Genomic DNA, 20,101 nt, shown 5'->3' with positions numbered 1-20,101 from the left:
GATTTTCTTCTTCTTCTATAGTGCCTTCCACCTGAGGATCTCAAAGAAGAATTAGCAAATTAAGCCTCACTATGCCCCTATAATATAAGGAAGCATTGCCTATGTTTTAGAGATGGGGAAACAGAATGGCTTGCCCAAGGTAAAACAGGAAGTCTGAGATGGAGCCAATGATAGAACTCAGAACTCCTGACTTCCAATCCTTCCTCCTGAAATAAGGTGATGACATTTTTTTCAAGCAGCAAATGGTCAACCTGCTTTTTGATTTGGTTAAAATACCCCAGTTGAATGAGTCCATCTAAAGTCTCAGATCCTGCTGAGGAAATATTCACAAACAATATACTACTTGAAAAGAAACACATACCACTTTTTTCTCCTCACCGTAACATTCTGAAAACACTGGTCTACAATTTTTGAGAAGTCGTCTGTTTCAGAGATAAAATGTGCTATTTATTATGTATCTTGATGTGCTGAATTCAAATATGACAATTAAAACAACTGATTGGCTACTGTTTCTAAGATATTTAAGTTTTTACATTTTATGTCTATGTATATTGTGCAGATAGTAGAGTTTTAATCATAAATTGTAAACCTAGGTCTTTTCATGTGTTTATGGTTGCTTTACATGATAATATGTCACCTGTTCTGTTTATGGAACACTTTAAAAATCAGCAAAAGGATTATATAAATAAAATTTATTATGAAACAAAAGGCAAAAAACTATTATGTACATAGTTTAGTCCTATTCAGTGTCTACTCGGCGCTTCTTGGCTTGTCTCTTGTATTCATTAAATGGAGCATCTCTTGTCACTGTCCAGCAATAGTCTGCAAGCATTGATGGGCTCCATTTGCCCTGATAGCGTTTCTCTATTGTTGCAATGTCCTGGTGAAATCGCTCGCCGTGCTCGTTGCTCACTGCTCCGCAGTTCGGTGGAAAAAAATCTAGACGAGAGTGCAAAACATGTATCTTTAGTGACATGTTGCAACCAAGGCTTTTGTATGCCTTGAGGAGGTTTTCCACCAGCAACCTGTAGTTGTCTGCCTTGTTGTTTCCGAGAAAATTTATTGCCACTAACTGGAAGGCTTTCCATGCCGTCTTTTCCTTGCCACGCAATGCATGGTCAAATGCATCATCTCGAAGAAGTTCACGAATCTGAGGACCAACAAAGACACCTTTGTTGGGAAAAACAACTGAGGAGAGTTGGCAGTTTTTCAAGGGGACACTATTAAGGGCCCAAAAGCAAGCTATTCCGCTGGTTAGGAAAGATAGAAAATGTGGCAAAAGACCACCTTGGCTTAACCACGAGATCTTGCATGATCTAAAAAATAAAAAGGAGTCATATAAAAAATGGAAACTAGGACAGATTACAAAGGATGAATATAGGCAAACAACACAGGAATGCAGGGGCAAGATTAAAAAGGCAAAGGCACAAAATGAGCTCAAACTAGCTACGGGAATAAAAGGAAACAAGAAGACTTTTTATCAATACATTAGAAGCAAGAGGAAGACCAAAGACAGGGTAGGCCCACTGCTTAGTGAAGAGGGAGAAACAGTAACAGGAAACTTGGAAATGGCAGAGATGCTTAATGACTTCTTTGTTTCGGTCTTCACCGAGAAGTCTGAAGGAATGCCTAACATAGTGAATGCTAATGGGAAGGGGGTAGGTTTAGCAGATAAAATAAAAAAAGAACAAGTTAAAAATCACTTAGAAAAGTTAGATGCCTGCAAGTCACCCGGGCCTGATGAAATGCATCCTAGAATACTCAAGGAGCTAATAGAGGAGGTATCTGAGCCTCTAGCTATTATCTTTGGAAAGTCATGGGAGACGGGTCCAGAAGACTGGAAAAGGGCAAATATAGTGCCCATCTATAAAAAGGGAAATAAAAACAACCCAGGTAACTACAGACCAGTTAGTTTAACTTCTGTGCCAGGGAAGATAATGGAGCAAGTAATTAAGGAAATCATCTGCAAACACTTGGAAGGTGGTAAGGTGATAGGGAACAGCCAGCATGGATTTGTGAAGAACAAATCGTGTCAAACCAATCTGATAGCTTTCTTTGATAGGATAACGAGCCTTGTGGATAAGGGTGAAGCGGTGGATGTGGTATACCTAGACTTTAGTAAGGCATTTGATACGGTCTCGCATGATATTCTTATCGATAAACTAGGCAAATACAAATTAGATGGGGCTACTATAAGGTGGGTGCATAACTGGCTGGATAACCGTACTCAGAGAGTTGTTATTAATGGTTCCCAATCCTGCTGGAAAGGCATAACGAGTGGGGTACCGCAGGGGTCTGTTTTGGGACCGGCTCTGTTCTATATCTTCATCAACGACTTAGATATTGGCATAGAAAGTACGCTTATTAAGTTTGCGGATGATACCAAACTGGGAGGGATTGCAACTACTTTGGAGGACAGGGTCATAATTCAAAATGATCTGGACAAATTGGAGAAATGGTCTGAGTTAAACAGGATGAAGTTTAACAAAGACAAATGCAAAGTGCTCCATTTAGGAAGGAAAAATCAATTTCACACATACAGAATGGGAAAAGACTGTCTAGGAAGGAGTACGGCAGAAAGGGATCTAGGGGTTATAGTGGACCACAAGCTAAATATGAGTCAACAGTGTGATGCTGTTGCAAAAAAAGCAAACATGATTCTGGGATGCATTAACAGGTGTGTTGTGAGCAAGACACGAGAAGTCATTCTTCCGCTCTACTCTGCTCTGGTTAGGCCTCAGCTGGAGTATTGTGTCCAGTTCTGGGCGCCGCATTTTAAAAAAAGATGTGGAGAAATTGGAAAGGGTACAAAGAAGAGCAACAAGAATGATTAAAGGTCTTGAGAACATGACCTATGAAGGAAGGCTGAAAGAACTGGGTTTGTTTAGTTTGGAAAAGAGAAGACTGAGAGGGGACATGATAGCAGTTTTCAGGTATCTAAAAGGGTGTCATAAGGAGGAGGGAGAGAACTTGTTCACCTTAGCCTCTAAGGATAGAACCAGAAACAATGGGTTTAAACTGCAGCAAGGGAGGTCTAGGTTGGACATTAGGAAAAAGTTCCTAACTGTCAGGGTGGTTAAACACTGGAACAAATTGCCTAGGGAGGTTGTGGAATCTCCGTCTCTGGAGATATTTAAGAGTAGGTTAGATAAATGTCTATCAGGGATGGTCTAGGCAGTATTTGGTCCTGCCATGCGGGCAGGGGACTGGACTCGATGACCTCTCGAGGTCCCTTCCAGTCCTATAATCTATGAATCTATGAAAACCTTCCTTTATCTGAGCTTCACTTAACCTTGGAAATTTTCCACGGAGGTACTTGAAAGCTGCTTGTGTTTTGTCAATGGCCTTGACAAAGTTCTTCATCAGACCCAGCTTGATGTGTAAGGGTGGTAACAAAATCTTCCTTGATTCAATGAGTGATGGATGCTGAACACTTTTCCTCCCAAGCTCCAATGACTGTCGGAGTGGCCAATCTTTCTTGATGTAGCGGGAATCTCTTGCACGACTATCCCATTTGCAGAGAAAGCAGCAGTACTTTGTGTATCCAGTCTGCAGACCAAGCAAGAGAGCAACAACCTTCAAATCGCCACAAAGCTGCCACTGATGTTGGTCATAGTTTATGCACCTCAAAAGTTGTTTCATGTTGTCACAGGTTTCCTTCATATGGACTGCATGACCAACTGGAATTGATGGCAAAACATTGCCATTATGCAGTAAAACAGCTTTAAGACTCGTCTTTGATGAATCAATGAACAGTCTCCACTCATCTGGATCGTGAACGATGTTGAGGGCTGCCATCACACCATCTATGTTGTTGCAGGCTACAAGATCACCTTCCATGAAGAAGAATGGGACAAGATCCTTTTGACAGTCATGGAACACGGAAACCTTAACATCACCTGCCAGGAGATTCCACTGCTGTAGTCTGGAGCCCAACAGTTCTGCCTTACTCTTGGGTAGTTCCAAATCCCTGACAAGGTCATTCAGTTCACCTTGTGTTATGAGGTGTGGTTCAGAGGAGGAGGATGGGAGAAAATGTGGGTCCTGTGACATTGATGGTTCAGGACCAGAAGTTTCATCCTCTTCCTCATCTGACTCAAGTGAGAATGATTCTGGTGCATCAGGAACCAGCAGTCCTTCTCTGTGGGATATTGGGCATATAGCTGATGGAATGTTTGGATAATGTACAGTCCACTTTTTCTTCTTTGACACACCTTTCCCAACTGGAGGCACCATGCAGAAGTAACAATTGCTGGTATGATCTGTTGGCTCTCTCCAAATCATCGGCACTGCAGAAGGCATAGATTTCCTTTTCCTGTTCAACCACTGGCGAAGATTTGTTGCACAAGTGTTGCAGCATATGTGTGGGGCCCACCTCTTGTCCTGATCTCCAATTTTGCAGCCAAAATTAAGGTGATAGGCTTTCTTAACCATAGTGGTTATACTGCGCTTTTGTGATGCAAAAGTCACTTCACCACAAACATAGCAGAAGTTATCTGCACTGTTCACACAAGTACGAGGCATCTCTGCTCACTTTGGCTAAACAGAAATGTGTCCCTTTGCAAAATCAAACACTGACAAATAAGAGAGCACGACACTGTATGATTTCTAAAGCTGATATAGGGCAATTTGTTCAGCAGAGTGATGTAAGCTTCGTTATGATTGCATCATCCAGGACTTCTAGGAATAACATGATGCAATTCATATCATATATGATGCAATACCAGCTTCAGATTGCATCATTCACTGTTTTGCCTAAAAAGCAAGTACTGTCCAAACCCAGTCATAGATTTATTCATAGATCCAGTCAAAGATGTATTTTAGTCATTTCTGGTTTAAATTGAGATCCCTTCCCTTTATAACTCACTTATCCTCCGCCATTCCCAAGTCAAGGGTCGTATATACTGACCCAATAGCATATCTTTAAAACTAGAGCCAATCAACAATTTTAAGCATCATTTTCGTTCTCAGTGACCCAGAATTAGTAAAGTTTGACTACATTTATTTCAGAAGTATTTTGGCTGTAGAGTAGTGAAATCAATAAATTAAGAAACATTTCTTTTCCTTATTAGACTATGACCTTTTTTAAAGTTTATAATTATAATTGGCCTAATACTAGAAGCAGCCATTTTACTATAAAGTGATGCCATTTATGACACTAGCAATTTTCGATCCCTGTCACAGGCTCTCATACTGACAGCACTACAAATTAGCTCTTTGGCAGAAACCTCATATGTCAAATTTCAGTCTAGAGAAAAATTTTACATCTGAGTTACATAACTTGGAAAATAGGGAGTTATAATGAAAATGCTGACATATACTCAACTACAATACATCAATATGAACTTTCCACTATGGTAGTCTTTTGTGATCTCAATAAGCTATATTTAATAATTTACAATTAAAATAATCTTACCATGCCAAAGAAAAGTCCATGGTATAGTACACTTTTTGTAAATGCTAATGAACCTAATTCGAAAGGGGACTTGGAAAAAAAAAAATGAACGAAGAACTGACAAGCAAGTCATTTTGACTTTTCTATGTCTGCTCTGCTATTTAGCAATAAGGGGTCGGGGAGAAAAATCCAACTGGATAAAAAACCACCTTTCAAGAAGTACAATAATCTTAACTAGAGACCATGTTACCATGTTTTCATTCAGAAAAAAAAATTCAGAGACCCTTGAAAGTACAAACATTATGAACATACAACAGAAGTGAGTTCTGTTCTCCGAATATACACACAGAACAAAATAGATGTCAGTGAAGGAATACAGTATATTGGGCTTGGTTATCCGCTGTGAAAAAACAGTTTTAGCTCCCCCTCATGTTTTCACAGTAGAGATATTTTAAGAGAAATAAACATAGCTGACACCTTTTTCATTAACATGCTTCTCTAAAATATGGAAAACATCTTACCTTCCACTCAGAGATGAAAAGAAGGGTACTACATGGATCCCCAGAGGGCCACCTTCCCCAGAAATCTCTACTGTTCTTGTCATATCACTAAGAAAGAGGGAGCAAAAACACACATGAAGCTGTACTAAGGAATACATGAGAAATATCTATAAAAAAACCACATTAAGACAGACAAGAAAGGCAGTCAAAGGAATTTAAGTGCAGAATTCAATGTACATAAGAGATGTTGCAACTGGAAATGGCTGACATCTCTTTGATTTTATATGTTTTGAATGAGAAAGGAAGACATTACATTAGTTGTTTACATGGGGAAATTGACTGGAGCAGCTATTGCAGAATGAGCTATAGCTCCCCGTGTGAGCACTCTATTCTGGAATAAAAGTTGTTTTATTGCAGAATAATTGTTGTTCCAGAATAAAGTGACTTGTTCCAGAACAGAATAGCCACATAGGGAACTACTGCAAAATAGCTTGACTGAAATAGCTATTTCAGTCAGTTTCCCTATGCAGACAATCCCTAAATATGCATACTATATTTTAAGGATATCAAACCAATATGAAAAGCAGTCAACATGTAATTACAACAAAGTGGTCCATACACTGTGCCCTCAATTACATGCATGCAACCCTACTGACTTAGAATGAGCACCTCTGAAGACACAATTTGGCCCACTTAAATGGGAAATATTTCCATCCTGAAAATTTTTGAGATCCTCTATGATGGTTCAGATGTGGGATATAGTACCTTCCTGCTAGCTGCTGGAGATGACGCTAATATTTTTTTGCTGCTTGTTGGCTCAATGAAGGTCACATGAAACTCGCTTACACAATATCTTGAAACACATGGCTTCTCCATAGGCATTAAAATGTAAACTATACATCAGCAGTTGCTAATATGAAAAAAGAAGGCATTTGGATTGACATAAAATCTCAAGAAAAATCATCAGGTAGAAAAAATTTCCCACTCTCTTTGTCAGTCTGATTTCCATTTCCTTATGCCATCTAGAGTGTTGGAACCTCCAAAACCAGTGTTGAAAAGAGCAGAAGGGAAGGCTCACCATCTAACAAAAGTCTGCTGGATGTTTCTTCAATCTTAAGCAGATCCAAATTGAATCAGACTACAAGAAGTTACATTAAACAACGGATGTTAATTCCCTGTTTAGAGAAAGTGTGAAGCTAAACCAAGGGGGCCACTCCACATATTGCCAAGAGTGAGTCATCCACCTTCTTTGACCAGGAAGAGGACACTGATTGCAAGTGCATGTTGACAGATTTAGGCATTTCTTTTCCCTTAATGAAGTAAATTTCCAGGTTAAGATTCTTTATTCAATTGCATAATGATGACTTGGAAGCAACTTGATTTAGAAATTAGGCTGGTTTGCTAAAGATAATGTGGAAATGAAAAGCTAATTAAAGTAGCCTTGTCACATGATCTTTTGCAACTTTGTTTTTCAACACAGCTACTGCTAAAATACATTCTGTTTTAAAAAAATGCATACTCTCTAAAAATGGAATGGAGAGCACTTAAAGAAATCAATCCCAAAATAAATGTCTTCTATGAAATACTTTATCTTGTGTGGAATTTTATTCCTATAGCAGTCGCAAGCAATAGACTTTCAAAATCTCTGCTTTATTTTGCTACATATTTTCCTTCTTTTTCTTTACTTCACCTTCAAGATTTAGAAGGGGAGGGATGGATTGTCAAAGTATTAGTATAAATTCATGTAGAATTTCTAGGTAATTAATAGACTAAATTTAACTGATGAAATTGTTCAGAAAAATTAAGGTCTGATCAGAACTACTGTCAAAAACTCTGTAAAAATCTTGTGTGTGAGAAAAAGTTTGATTAATTTTTTTCAGTCTTTCCTCCAATTCCTGCTTTCAGATAGAAGTGGAATCACCAAAAAACAAGAAGACTACTTTTCCGATATTGTAGACCTGTTCAGAACCGAAGAATACCAAGAAATTAAACTGCTGACTCCTACAGACCCAAAAAAGACAACCACAAGAAGTGAATATGGTGTTTGATTTGTAGAGGGAAAATTAGCAAGAATTACAGCTTTCTCCAAGTAACTACTATTTTGTTTAAGTTCTATGGGCTAGGGGTTGTCTTCCTGTTCTGTGTATTATAGAGGAATATTGTAAGGATAATCATGACAGATAGGGTCTGTCACCTTAAATTAATATATTTACCGGTAAAAATTTAGGCTCAAAGCCAATGAAAACATACACGTTTATTTTTAAGTCGAACATAAAAACAAATGAACAGAAATACAAGGTTTTTAAAACAGGAGATGGACAACTTATATATTAATGTCCTCATTCCACAAACACTTAAGCATGTGCTTAACAGTTACACATATGCAGAGTGTTTGCAATATTGAGGCCTAAAATAGGAAGAGCACATTTCATATATGCACTAGGAAAAAATACTTTAAACTTTTTTTAAACCAAAAAATGATCACTAGTCCTTATCTAAATGAATTTTTACTCCCAGATTAACTTTCTCTTAACCAAACTGTTTAAGATGAGAAGATATTGCTCTTTAGAACAACATTAATAGACTATTAGGAGCAAATTCTGCTTTTCGTTAGACCTATGAAAATGCCACAGTGCAAGAACAGAAAATAGTTCTTTATAGGTTTAAAAATCCTGAAGAGCAGACACTCAAGACATTTGCAATTAAACTTCCAACATCTTCCCTATATACATGTGCACCCTGTACCCACAATCTGGAGTAGCTAGCTGTCACTTTAGTCTGTCCCTTAGAGCAGTGTTTTTCAAACCATGGGTCGCGGTATGGGTCGCAGTACTCGGTCGCGGCATGGAAGGCACTGAGTTGCCTTGCTCTGGTCAGCACTGCTGACCAGGACGTTAAAAGTCCCGTTGGCGGTGCTGCCTAGCTAAGGCAGGTCCGGCTTCTAGACAGGGGGGCCACGGGGCTCCGCACACTGTCCCCGCCCCGAGCACCGGCCAATGGGAGTTGGGGGCGGGGCCGGTGCCTGCGGGTGAAAGTTGCGTGAAACCGCTTGCACATCTCCGCCTAGGTTGCCGTTGCTGGCCGCTTCCGGGGCGCAGCGCGGTCCATGGTGCCAGGACAGGCAGGAAGCCTGCCTCTGCACCCCGGCTGCGCTGCTGACCGGGAGCCAACGGAGGTAAGTGTGCACCCCTACTCCACGCCCCAATCCCCTGTCCCAGTCCTGAGCCCCTGCCCCAAACCCAGAACCCCTCCTGCACCCCAAACCGCTCATCTCCGACCCCACCCCAGAGCCTACACCACCTGCCTAGAGCCCCTACTGCCTCCTAACCCCCAGCCCAGAGCCCCCTCCCACACCCTGAACCCCTCATTCCCGGTCCGACCCCTCACCCCCCAACCTTCTGCCCCATCCCTGAGCCCCTTCCATACCCCAACCCCCACATCCCCAGCTCTACTGGGTCACGGGCATCAACAATTTTCTTCAACCGGGTTCCCAGAAAAAAAAGTTTGAAAACCACTGCCTTAGAGTATATGAATTACAACAATGTACTCTTCCACACGTCCAGTCAGCCCACGGTGGATAGAAGGGATATTTGGGTACTTTAAAGACGGGTGCTTACAGCCTTCACATCCAGGCCCTTGATTGAAAAGGGATCACAATTTTGTCAACAAGCAGTATACAAGCTGATACTGAGGAGGGAAAAAAAGATGCAATAGATGTATCTCTGCCCCTGCAGATTATGTCATATCACTTGGTGAATAACCGGAGGGAAGGTAGAGAGCAGTAGTTCAAAAGCTATTTCAGCAAAATTTCTGAGCTTATGATCACATGAATGAGCCCCAAATTTCAGGCCTCAGAAATTAATGAATTCCACAGGCACAGCTACATCTAGTAGACTGTGGTGCTCACAGCAATTACAAGCTCTGCTGACAATGTGCTCACAGGCCTTATAAATTCTTGACAGCTGAAGTTTAAAAATTCAGAGAGGAAAAAAAGTTTCCCCACAAAACAAAAACCCAGGAGTGGACCCACAGGAGAGGGTCTTTATAGACTCTGTTCCACCCAGCGTACACAGAAGGGTGAAGGCTTGGAAAACGGGTAAGCAAGCACTACCATCTCAGTGGAGCCAGGGGGAACACACCCTCACAAAATGTTTGTGATGTTTGTTTGTTTTGCCTTAACCACGTTTTAAACTCATCCTACATATCTTAAGCATTTTAATACATTTGTAATGGAAAAAGCAGGTCTGGCCCAGTAAGTCAAAACAGCAACAAAGGGGAACTTTGGTGCATGGAATGTGCATCTGCGTGCTGCCTTTCTAGGTTCCATAGCACCAGTAAGGCCTATGACTGTCCTTATCAGACTTTCAACATAATTTCTATACAAAAAAAGTACAGATTATTTTGCATCCTATGAGAATTTAACAAGCACTTTTATTTGAATCAAACTTGCCAGCCTTTCAAGGTTCACCCCTCACTAGCATATTTAGGATAATCTAAGTATGTGCTTGTGTGCCTCCAAGTCTATTGTGCTAAATCTACTACAGTGGTCTATATTAAAAAGAGAATATCTGCCTGATGATACCATACTGTGGTAGCTGAGACCACAGTCTGGCATACCATCGACCAAAGGTGCTATTATCATTTACCATTTAAATTCTTCATTGCTCAATGTTTATTGATCTCTGCCAGGATCCTTTACAGTCCATCACATTGGTCAGGATGGGCTTCCAAGCACACTGTTAAAAATGCTGATGAGTATGGTTTAAAAAAAAAAATGTAGTAGCATGCATACTCAATAGTTCATTTGAAACACCAAGGGCAAAATTTTCTAAGTTAAGGCCTAACCTTAGGTGCCCTAAGTGCATAGCCTGATCTTTAGAGTTGCTGTGTACCTACAGTGCCTTTGTAGCCAGATACCTGAATCTTTCCCCCCATCAACCGCCAAAAAATACTATATTAGGAATTAATGTTTTGTGAAATTTAAAATGGGAAAATTAATCTGATGAGTTCTTAAACTAAGGCATTCTACACAAACTTTTCAGAAAAACACAGACAACAGATCTGGACTGCTGTATGGGATTTGTTCAGAGACAACTAATGAAGCCTGTTCTTTTTGACTTTCATAAAGTTAACGTGAGGACCTGTGCCTTGATGGAATTCCCTGGATTGGACCCATATTGGGCTGTTGGCCTCAGGACATGATGGGGAAGTACCCCCAATCTCCGCTGAAAGAAGCCTCCCTCCAGACTGAGGACAGGAGAAAAATCATCTTATTCAACTGTATGTGAGATTGTGTGTAACCCAACAAGCAGCAACAAACTGAATAAATAAAGTAAAGGTCAAATACCCAACATGCTATTTACTTATTCCTTTAGCTCCAGTACTGTTACAGCCTTGTCTAGGCGGTGTGCCAAATAATCCTTAGCACAGGCTGAACTTGGTGAGGCAGCATTTCTTGGGCTGAAAACTATAAATTCCATGGAAATTTGTAAGAGGAAAAAAATGAAGATTATGAAATTGCTGCCTCTGGAATTGAATTCTCCAGAACAAGTAGGAATGCAGAGTTGCAACCCTGAGCACACCCTGTGGAGTCTACAGTGACCATAGATAAATGAGAAGCAAAGGAAATGTTTACTCCCAAATACAGGGAGGTTAAATGTACTTACTGAACTGTGCTTTTCATCCCTTGCTTGTATTACACAAACATATCCAGCCATATCAACGGCTGTGGGCATTCCATAAGGCAGGGCCGGCTCCAGGCACCAGCCCACCAAGCTTGTGCTTGGGGCAGCACCTGGAGAGGGGCGGCGTGGCGCAGTGCTCCGGCTCTGGCCGCCGGGGACAGCGGAGCCCCGGCCGGGCTCTCCGCCCTCCTCCCGGGGCTCCGGCCACCAGCGGAGCCGCGGCGGGCTCGCCGCCCTCCCCCCTGCGCTCCGGCCGGTTGGGGAGAGCGGCCCACGGCCGGGCTCGGCGCCCTCCCCTGCCGCGCTGGGGGGTTGGGGGCAGCGGGAGGCTTTTTTGCCTGGGGCGGCAAAAAAGCCAGAGCCTGCCCTGCCATAAGGGAAAACATCCACAAGGTAAAGCACCCGCAAACACAGGCTGTGCTGTTTGTTTGGCAAGCACAGGGCTGTGCTTTTTCAGGGGCAAAAATATGCTCTGTGCCCAATTACTAATGGGAATTTCAGAAGAAGCATAAATATTTTTATCCATATAGGGAATGTACATGGTTTTGACCCAATATTTTATTTACATATTATACTAATGTATTTGCATATGCTAATTCAATTTCTACACCAAACCTGGAATTTTTAAAAGCTGCCAGCGGACACTCACTGGGTGAGAGAGTAAACTGCCCCCCTAGTAGTGATTCCAACAGACTCAGTCAGAAGACAAATTGATTTAAAAAAAAAAAAAAAAACAGAGATGGTCAGAATCAAACCAAAATGATGTAGGATCTAAAAGGAGAGTCTGTGGATGGCGATGCTAGGTGGGATGAGTGCTGTGGAAGATAAAGGGAAAGATCTTAACAACAGTAAAAGGTAGTGGAGAATACACTGTCATGAGATGAAGAAGGCAGCTGAACATTCAGAGGATGGTGTGGGAGTTGCAGTCAGAGAGAGGAGGAGAACCACAGATTCTCCCTACCCTACAAATGAATTGCCACCAAAAAAAAAGAAAAATAAACACATTAAATGTGAAAGAATTTAAGAAACCTCCAAAATCAGTTTTAAAAAGAAGCCTCACCTTCAGCACCTCATGTATGTAACTTAAATGTATTTATCTAGGAGAGACTCAAAATACTGAGCACCAAAATCAAGAATCTGTCCACTAAAAACCTGTTTTTTTGCTTAATTCACATTAGATCAACTGCCTAAAAATGCAGAAAAAAATCACGCAGCTTGCAGGTACCAGGTTTTAACAATATGCTCCACCTCTGCTTTCCAGGCTGTCATGATACAGCAAGACAAAGAAGAACATAAGCAAAGTGAGGAGAGGAGGAGAAGGAAGGTGCTACAGATATGCTTTATTTATATATTCGCAGCGTTTAAATCAAGTGGGTCAAGGAACTGTGACCCTCGCTTCTGCTGAAAAGAAATGGAAGGCAAGAGGGGACAAGTGTAATTAAACACTTAATGAATTATCCATGCATGAAATATTCTCTGAATTCCAAGTAATCCAATGTTAATAAACTAAATATCTACTTTCAAATAGATTAGATTTATTTTTTGTTAACAGGGTTATTTTTGCTATGGAAAAACTTTTTAAAATGAGATCTGCAAAAACAACACTTCTGTTTCCACATGGTGTGCCAAGGGGTGGAATTTCAGGGCTGGCGATAAATTCCTACTGAACTACTGTAGAGTCCAGAGATCCTTCTGCTAGCTGTAAACCCCTTCACTCAAGTAATCCAGTCAGGAAAGGGGAATGGTAGTGAGGAGAAATACCGTATTTATTCTGCACAAATGTTTTACTGTTCTTGTAGAACAGTCCATAAAATTGTGATCTGCATGCTAAGTAGAAAAATATGGATTTGATTTTAATAAGTGTTTCTTTTATTTTATACATGTTTATTGGAGCATTTATTACTGAACAATGCAATTTGTTCCTTCCCCTTTGACCATTATTTCCCCCACCTGCTATACAAACAAAACACCCCCTTCTTCCCCTGAATATCTTCATCCTGGTAGCAGATCCAAAATAAAAATGACACCTTCAAAAATTGCAAAAAATAGACCTACAGTGGATTGTAACAAACTCCAGCCTTCATACCGTATGTTAAAAAAACCAAACACCCCCCTGCCACCCAAACAAACAGAAAACCTAGGGAGGGTCAGTTATAGAACACAGGTTCTCTGCCTGCAAGGTGTTGAATACCTTCAGTTCTCAAAAGAGTCTCAGAACCCTACAGGATAAGTAAGGTCCACAGGGTACCAAAGCACCTTTACAGGGAAAGTGCTTGGACAGTCTAGGCAGATAAGGGCTCATCCTATGAGGTTCTTAGCACCTTCTGAAAGTGCTTAGCACCTTCCATTTCTATTTTCATGAGACGCCACATATAAATGTTCAGAGCTTTCAGTAAATGAACTGTTTTTCTCCAAATGGAATAGTTTTTCCTACCTTAATGAAGAGTATAAAACAAGTTGTCTGAAGCTTTTAACTTCACCTGACTGAATTATAAAGTCATAAAATTTCAATCATAACATATGCATAAAGATTTTCAATTTATTTATTTTTACATTTGCATGACTCAAAATCACTGAAACAATTTTGCCACAGTTGGAAAATAAAAAGTTTGTGAATATGGTGAACAGTATTCAACAAGGTTTGGGTTCTGGTGGTTTTGGCAACTGTTTGTGGAGTTTGTTTTGAACATGTTATTTCAAGATACATCATTCTCATCTGACAGTAACAATTTAGAGTCTTAAACATTTAGAAAGGCCTCAAGAAAAACATGAGATACATTTAGACAATTAAAGAGGAAAAAAAGAGAAGACAGCAAAATATAAAAAGAAATAATACTTGCATATACAGGAAAATAATTGTTCCAGAAATAGCATAGCAAAAGGATCTAATTTGAAACTTAATAAAAGACAAAACTATTTTGCTAATTTCTGGCAAGAACTGTTATTATTACAAATATTGCTAATATTTTTAATATTTTCAGGCAGTCAAATTGAGGTATTAGTAAGGTGGATAGTTTCTCTTCAGTACTCATCTCACTATTTTCTTTAGAAGTCAGTTGTTTAGAGAGCAAAGACTGTCAATTTTTTTAAGGTTTCAGAGTAGCAGCCGTGTTAGTCTGTATCCGCAAAAAGAACAGGACAACTCTTGTGGCACCTTAGAGACTAACAAATTTATTAGAGCATAAGCTTTCGTATATTCTATATGCATCCGAAGAAGTGGGCTGTAGTCCACGAAAGCTTATGCTCTAATAAATTTGTTAGTCTCTAAGGTGCCACAAGTACTCCTGCAATTTTTTTAAGGTAGTCTTCCCCTTCTTTACTAAGGGAAAGCATGCATGACAACAAAGCAAAGCCCTTGAAATTTAAGAACTGAAATTTTGCTCCGAGTTTTTAATAGATTATAGCCACTGCTGGCTGAATTCCACAGAAATCGCAGGTCACCTTTGTTTTTTCAGGATGAAATCTTTGTCTTGAATTTACTTTAAATCCTCTAAAATGCAAGAAATTACCCCAGTACATATTTCCAAACTATGGGGAGAAGAGTTTCAGACGCCTCACTTTAATGTTTTGGGGAGGGGAAAAGTATTGTTTTTAAATACATCAAATCTCTCGCATTTAAACAAGTTTAAAATTGTGATATGCATGAACAAGGTATTTTCTGCCAGAAAATTAATTTAGTGCAGCTTTTTATCTGATTAGGATTCATTAGGATCCATTTCCTACTCCCCACTTTCAAATTTGGCCACCATTATCCTTGAATTCATCAGACCCAGACTGGATATGGTATCTCACTGTATCTGTGACTGCAGGTAGAAGAAACACAGACAGAGTTTGCTACAAAACATATCATCGCTTTGTTCTGGCCCCTCCATTGTCTCCTAATGTGCTTCCCCGGCCTGTTCAAGCTTTGATTTCAATGTTCAAAGTCTTCAATGGATCAAGAGCCAATTACATCTCCTATGGCATATCTCCAGCCATGAACTGCCAGAGAGTTTACAAAACTCAAGATGAATCATGTAAGATCTGGAGATCAACTATTCTCATTCAATGGCTGTGAAATAAGCTTCCAGACAAAATCAGACTAGTTCAGAGTTTGATCAGTTTATGGGCATGCTATAAAACCCTGCTATTTGTGTGAAAGTCTTCATACCACAACCAGAATGAGGTGCAGGATACAGAGATTAAATGCAAACAGACAATATAGCCTTCTGTACTAGGGTGAGAGAGAAGTGCAGAAGACTTCATGAACTAGAGACCTCACCTTGTAAGTCTAATTTACTTGGGAGGCACCTCAATAATACAAAAAGACAAGTGATTGATAGCTGGAGATGCACACAATTATGAAGAATCCTGAGTAGAGGCAAGGTCTTAGTTATCTTGATAAACATGTCAAATAACAAGAACAATATGAATCAGGGAAGAAGTGACATTATCAAAAACACACTGGGTACAAGCATAAGATAAGAACAACAATAATCATGAGTATATCGTGAGCAGGGCTTGATTAATCCCAATTACAAATTAATGGGATCAAGAGACATGAAAGAAACAAATGAATGCACAGATTTGGCGATGCATAATAATTACATCAGGTGAAACAGGCTGTAGCAGCCTTTCACTAAATTTTATAAAAAACATTGGCAACCAAGCTGACTAGGTTCAATACATGTCTGATGAACGCTAATCAGCAAGCATATAGCTTGGAGACCTGGCAGGTGCATAGCAAGCTGGAAAAAAAAAAAAAACTTTGATACCTCTTCACAACAACGTTACCATTCTACAAACAGACCGATGTCAGAAAGGATTTAAAAAGAAACTGGAAATTGCCATACCATCCAGATGATGACCAGGGTCCCAAAGAGGGAGGCTAAACAAACAAAACAAATCAGACAGATGGGTTGAAGACCATGGCCTTCTCCACTGTTCCTTAAAAGAGGAGAAAGCCAGACACAAAGTGAAATGACAACAGAGAAAGAAGGAGAAAGAAACAAACAAAGAAGCATCTTTATTGATAGGGCAAAAGGAATTGGTGATGTGCCCAAAAAGGAAAGATGATCTGGTAGTTAAGAGCTGTAGCCTGGGTCTTGTGAGAGGCAACAGACTTCCTGTGTGATCTCAGCAAGTCCTTACCATCTCTGTCTCAGTTCCCCATCTGTAAAATGGGGATAATAGTGCTTCCTTACTTCACATGGGAGTTGTACGAATAACACATTAAATATTGCGACGGGCTCAGGTACTGGAGTGATGGGGACCATATAAGTGTGACAGATAAATTAGATAAGAAATCCTCATGACAGGGCTGATTACAGTAAGCCAAATTTCAAGAGATCAAAAATCATGAGAGATTGGTGGTTATCTTGCAAGTTCAGCCCCATTGACAGTAATAGGAGATGGTGGCCATTCTGAATAAGGGAAAATTTGTGAACTGGAAGCCTTTTATCACGTTTTCATGAGAGAGGTTAAAAAACACCCTGAAATTGCTAGACATGATAAAAATCACAGAAGTTAGCAATACTGTGATTAGAAAATAGACTTCAAAACAAAGACTGCTCAATAAGGAAGAAAAAGTATTCCATGAACAGACTGTCATATGTCCAGAGGGGTCCTAAAAAGAGTGTGAAACAGTGGTTAAATATCCTTGTGGCATCCTGTGTCTTCTACATGAATATACATCTACGCTGTAGGAAGGATAGGGATGGGGAAATCTTTATTTAGATTTGGAGCACCATAAGATGGTACAGAAGATATACAAAACAAACGTGGAGAAAAAACTAGTTTACTGTTTCTAATAGCTTATTATCCAACTCTGCTAAAGTGTGAAACACGGGACAACAATTTAGTCCCAAGAAGTTGGAGACAATTTCAGAGCGAATCAGTGTAATAAGCTTACATTAAAGAAGTGGATTTTAAGGAGGTATTTAAAAGTAGGAAATGGAAGGTGCTTAGTACACAGAAATAGTAGGTGATTCCAAGCATAGGAGCAGACTAAAGGAAGGCAAAGATGAGTGAGATGGCACGGAGTGGAGTGAGCAAAAGAGAAGAACAAAATGAAAGCAAAGCTGTATGTGGGGATGGAGTTTTACACATACTGCTCAGGGCTTTTAGTTCACACAGTTTTGACAACTGACTAGAAAATGCAAAATTATAGGAAAGGATTATTTGCCTTCACCAAAATTGAGTTGTTAGTTTGATTATGATATCTTAGCTGTCATGTTTAGTTTTCCAAATTACACCTTTTACTTCACAGTTAGGCAATGTATTGTCATAACTAATTTTCTACGACAAAGCATATTAACGGACACCAGATTATTTCACATTCTAAAAAGTGACTTCATAGCAATGTGATTCATATGAATAACTTCCCAAGATTAAGATTTAACTTGGCATAAGGACAGGTGAACACTAGCATGGAATCATTTTGCTCTGAACTCACTAGACTAAGTCCTTAATGACAGCATGGCACCAATTATACCAGTGGAGGATCTGACCCACCTTGAAACTTGATGACTTTGGTTCACTGGGTTTACCCAAAGGTTATTTTTTGTTTTGGTTCACATTCTGAGTTTTGCTTAGAATTTCAGATTGGAAGAAACCCAAAAACTCAAAGTGAAACACCTAGTTTATACCAAATCTTCCATGGTTTCCAATCCAAATTGGAAATCATCTTTATTTCACTCAAAACTTGGCCTAGGTTTATCCTTTCAGCAGTCTTTCCCAAGCAGTCAGAATAACTAACCAACAATTTAGATCACAACAACAGTGTTAGACTTCTGCACCAGTTATCTCCTGCCTAGTATAACTGAGGGAGAAAGAGGAGTTACTCATCCGATTGTCCCAGAGGAACAGGTCTCACAAAAGGTGCCTATGCAAATTTGCCCATCCTGTATAGTGGATGCTCTGGATATAGCATTTTACAGGTTATAAGAGTGTATCTACAAATATAATAAAAATTTAAAAAGCAACTGAAGGAATAACCTTAATAATAAAAAGAGAGATGACATTTTAACCAAGAAAATTATCTACTTTTTGTGGGATATTGTGGCTCAGAGGAGTGCTTATTTGTTTAGATACATGCACTCCACCTATCTTAAGTCTTTAAGCTGCTTGTGAAATTGTTTAAAAAGCAAAATACAAACATATAAAAGAGCAGCATATTTCTTCCTTCCCCCATATCCCACAACCAGTCAGAACATACAATACAAGTCAAAGTCATAAACGTTCATCATCCAAGGTAAACGGTACTCACATACATAAAAGCGCTTAAGTATGCGAGTGAAGTGAATTTTCAGGGTGGAAAAGGAAAAAAGGAGGGAGGCACTATGATGATGAGCACATGTACTTAAAATAAAAATGTAATAATCTTCTTGTCCTGCAAGCTGGCAAACGTATTCATGAATCAATATTAAACAGAAGGTGCTCATACCTGAAAGTGAACTTGGCCTTCATAGATGTCAGCTGTTCAGTGTGCCCAGTGAGATCCATTTCTCCATCTTCAAAAGATAATTGTGTTGCACCCTATTGAGAGAGTCACATTTTGAAACAAAATATATTTTTATGGATTTGAAACAATAGTTGTATGATATTTGAGTCTCTGCTTGAAATGGAAAACAAGAACAAGAAGTATTCTCAGCATTCCAATTGGCAGTTGAAAGGAGAGATTCTGTTCTATATATAGAATGTGAGGCACTCTGCTGTTTCTCTGAGTACTTTGTATCTGAGGTGTTTCTCTGAGTACTTTGTATCTGAGGTGTTTTCCTTACTGAACAGCGTCCTTCGTGTTTACAATGACTTTCTGGTTTAATACTCTGGGAAGTCCATGATCATTATTTGCTTTCAGAAAGGATCTTTCAGAACTCAAATGCTAACATACTGTACAGCAATTAAGGCCACGTGTATTATATGGTACATTAGGTCTATATTATATAGCAGCAATCTCCCCTGCCCAAACTTATTTGGCTTGTTGAGGGATTTGGTGAGGCACCTCCCCTTTTATCTCGTGGTTGTGCCTAATTCCTCATTTTCTTCGCCTTCCCTGAGCAGTTCATTCCCTCCCCAAATTTACATGGTCCATTGGTGACTCAGATATGCTCAGTGTCTGCCAGGTCAGGGTGGAAGGGGATCAGAGAGGAGGAAAACTGATTCTGCTGGAGCCTGGCTCACTTGGCCATCTTGCCCCACAAGTCTAGATCTCCTCTCCCCTCATGAGTCAGAGAGAGAGGCATGACATACTCATGTGGCCCCCACAGCACTCTCCAAATTGAAGGGACAGTGCAGACGCTGCAGACTAGAGCTTACATACCCAAAAACCTGCTTGGAAACAGAAAAAGCCTTCTGGCTTCCCCAATGCCATTTGCCAGAGGATGAGGGGGAATAGCTGGAGGGAAAGTGTTGTGAAGAATCACCGAAACTCTGCAAGAAAGTACTTGAAGATGAATTTTTCTCAAAAAGAAGAACAGGAGTACTTGTGGCACCTTAGAGACTAACAAATTTATTAGAGCATAAGCTTTCGTGGACTACAGCCC

The 20,101-nt window shown here is 39.9% G+C and overlaps 1 protein-coding gene across 2 annotated transcripts in view; it reads right to left on the bottom strand.

Moving 5' to 3' along the window:
• Positions 1–20,101, bottom strand: part of PARD3B (par-3 family cell polarity regulator beta) — a 647,317-nt gene that overhangs the window by 319,159 nt on the left and 308,057 nt on the right. For both annotated transcript variants that reach the window (XM_034786262.1, XM_034786263.1), the window contains 2 exons: positions 19,003–19,094; positions 5,917–6,003 (listed from right to left, as the gene is read on the bottom strand). In XM_034786262.1, the coding sequence (XP_034642153.1) occupies positions 5,917–6,003; positions 19,003–19,094 (179 nt within the window). The remainder of the gene's footprint in view (positions 1–5,916; positions 6,004–19,002; positions 19,095–20,101) is intronic.

This window comes from Trachemys scripta, chromosome 11, assembly GCF_013100865.1.
Source record: "Trachemys scripta elegans isolate TJP31775 chromosome 11, CAS_Tse_1.0, whole genome shotgun sequence".
NCBI lineage: Eukaryota > Metazoa > Chordata > Testudines > Emydidae > Trachemys > Trachemys scripta.
Note: the sequence above shows the minus strand (reverse complement) of the source record. Positions and strands in the feature narration are given on the sequence as shown.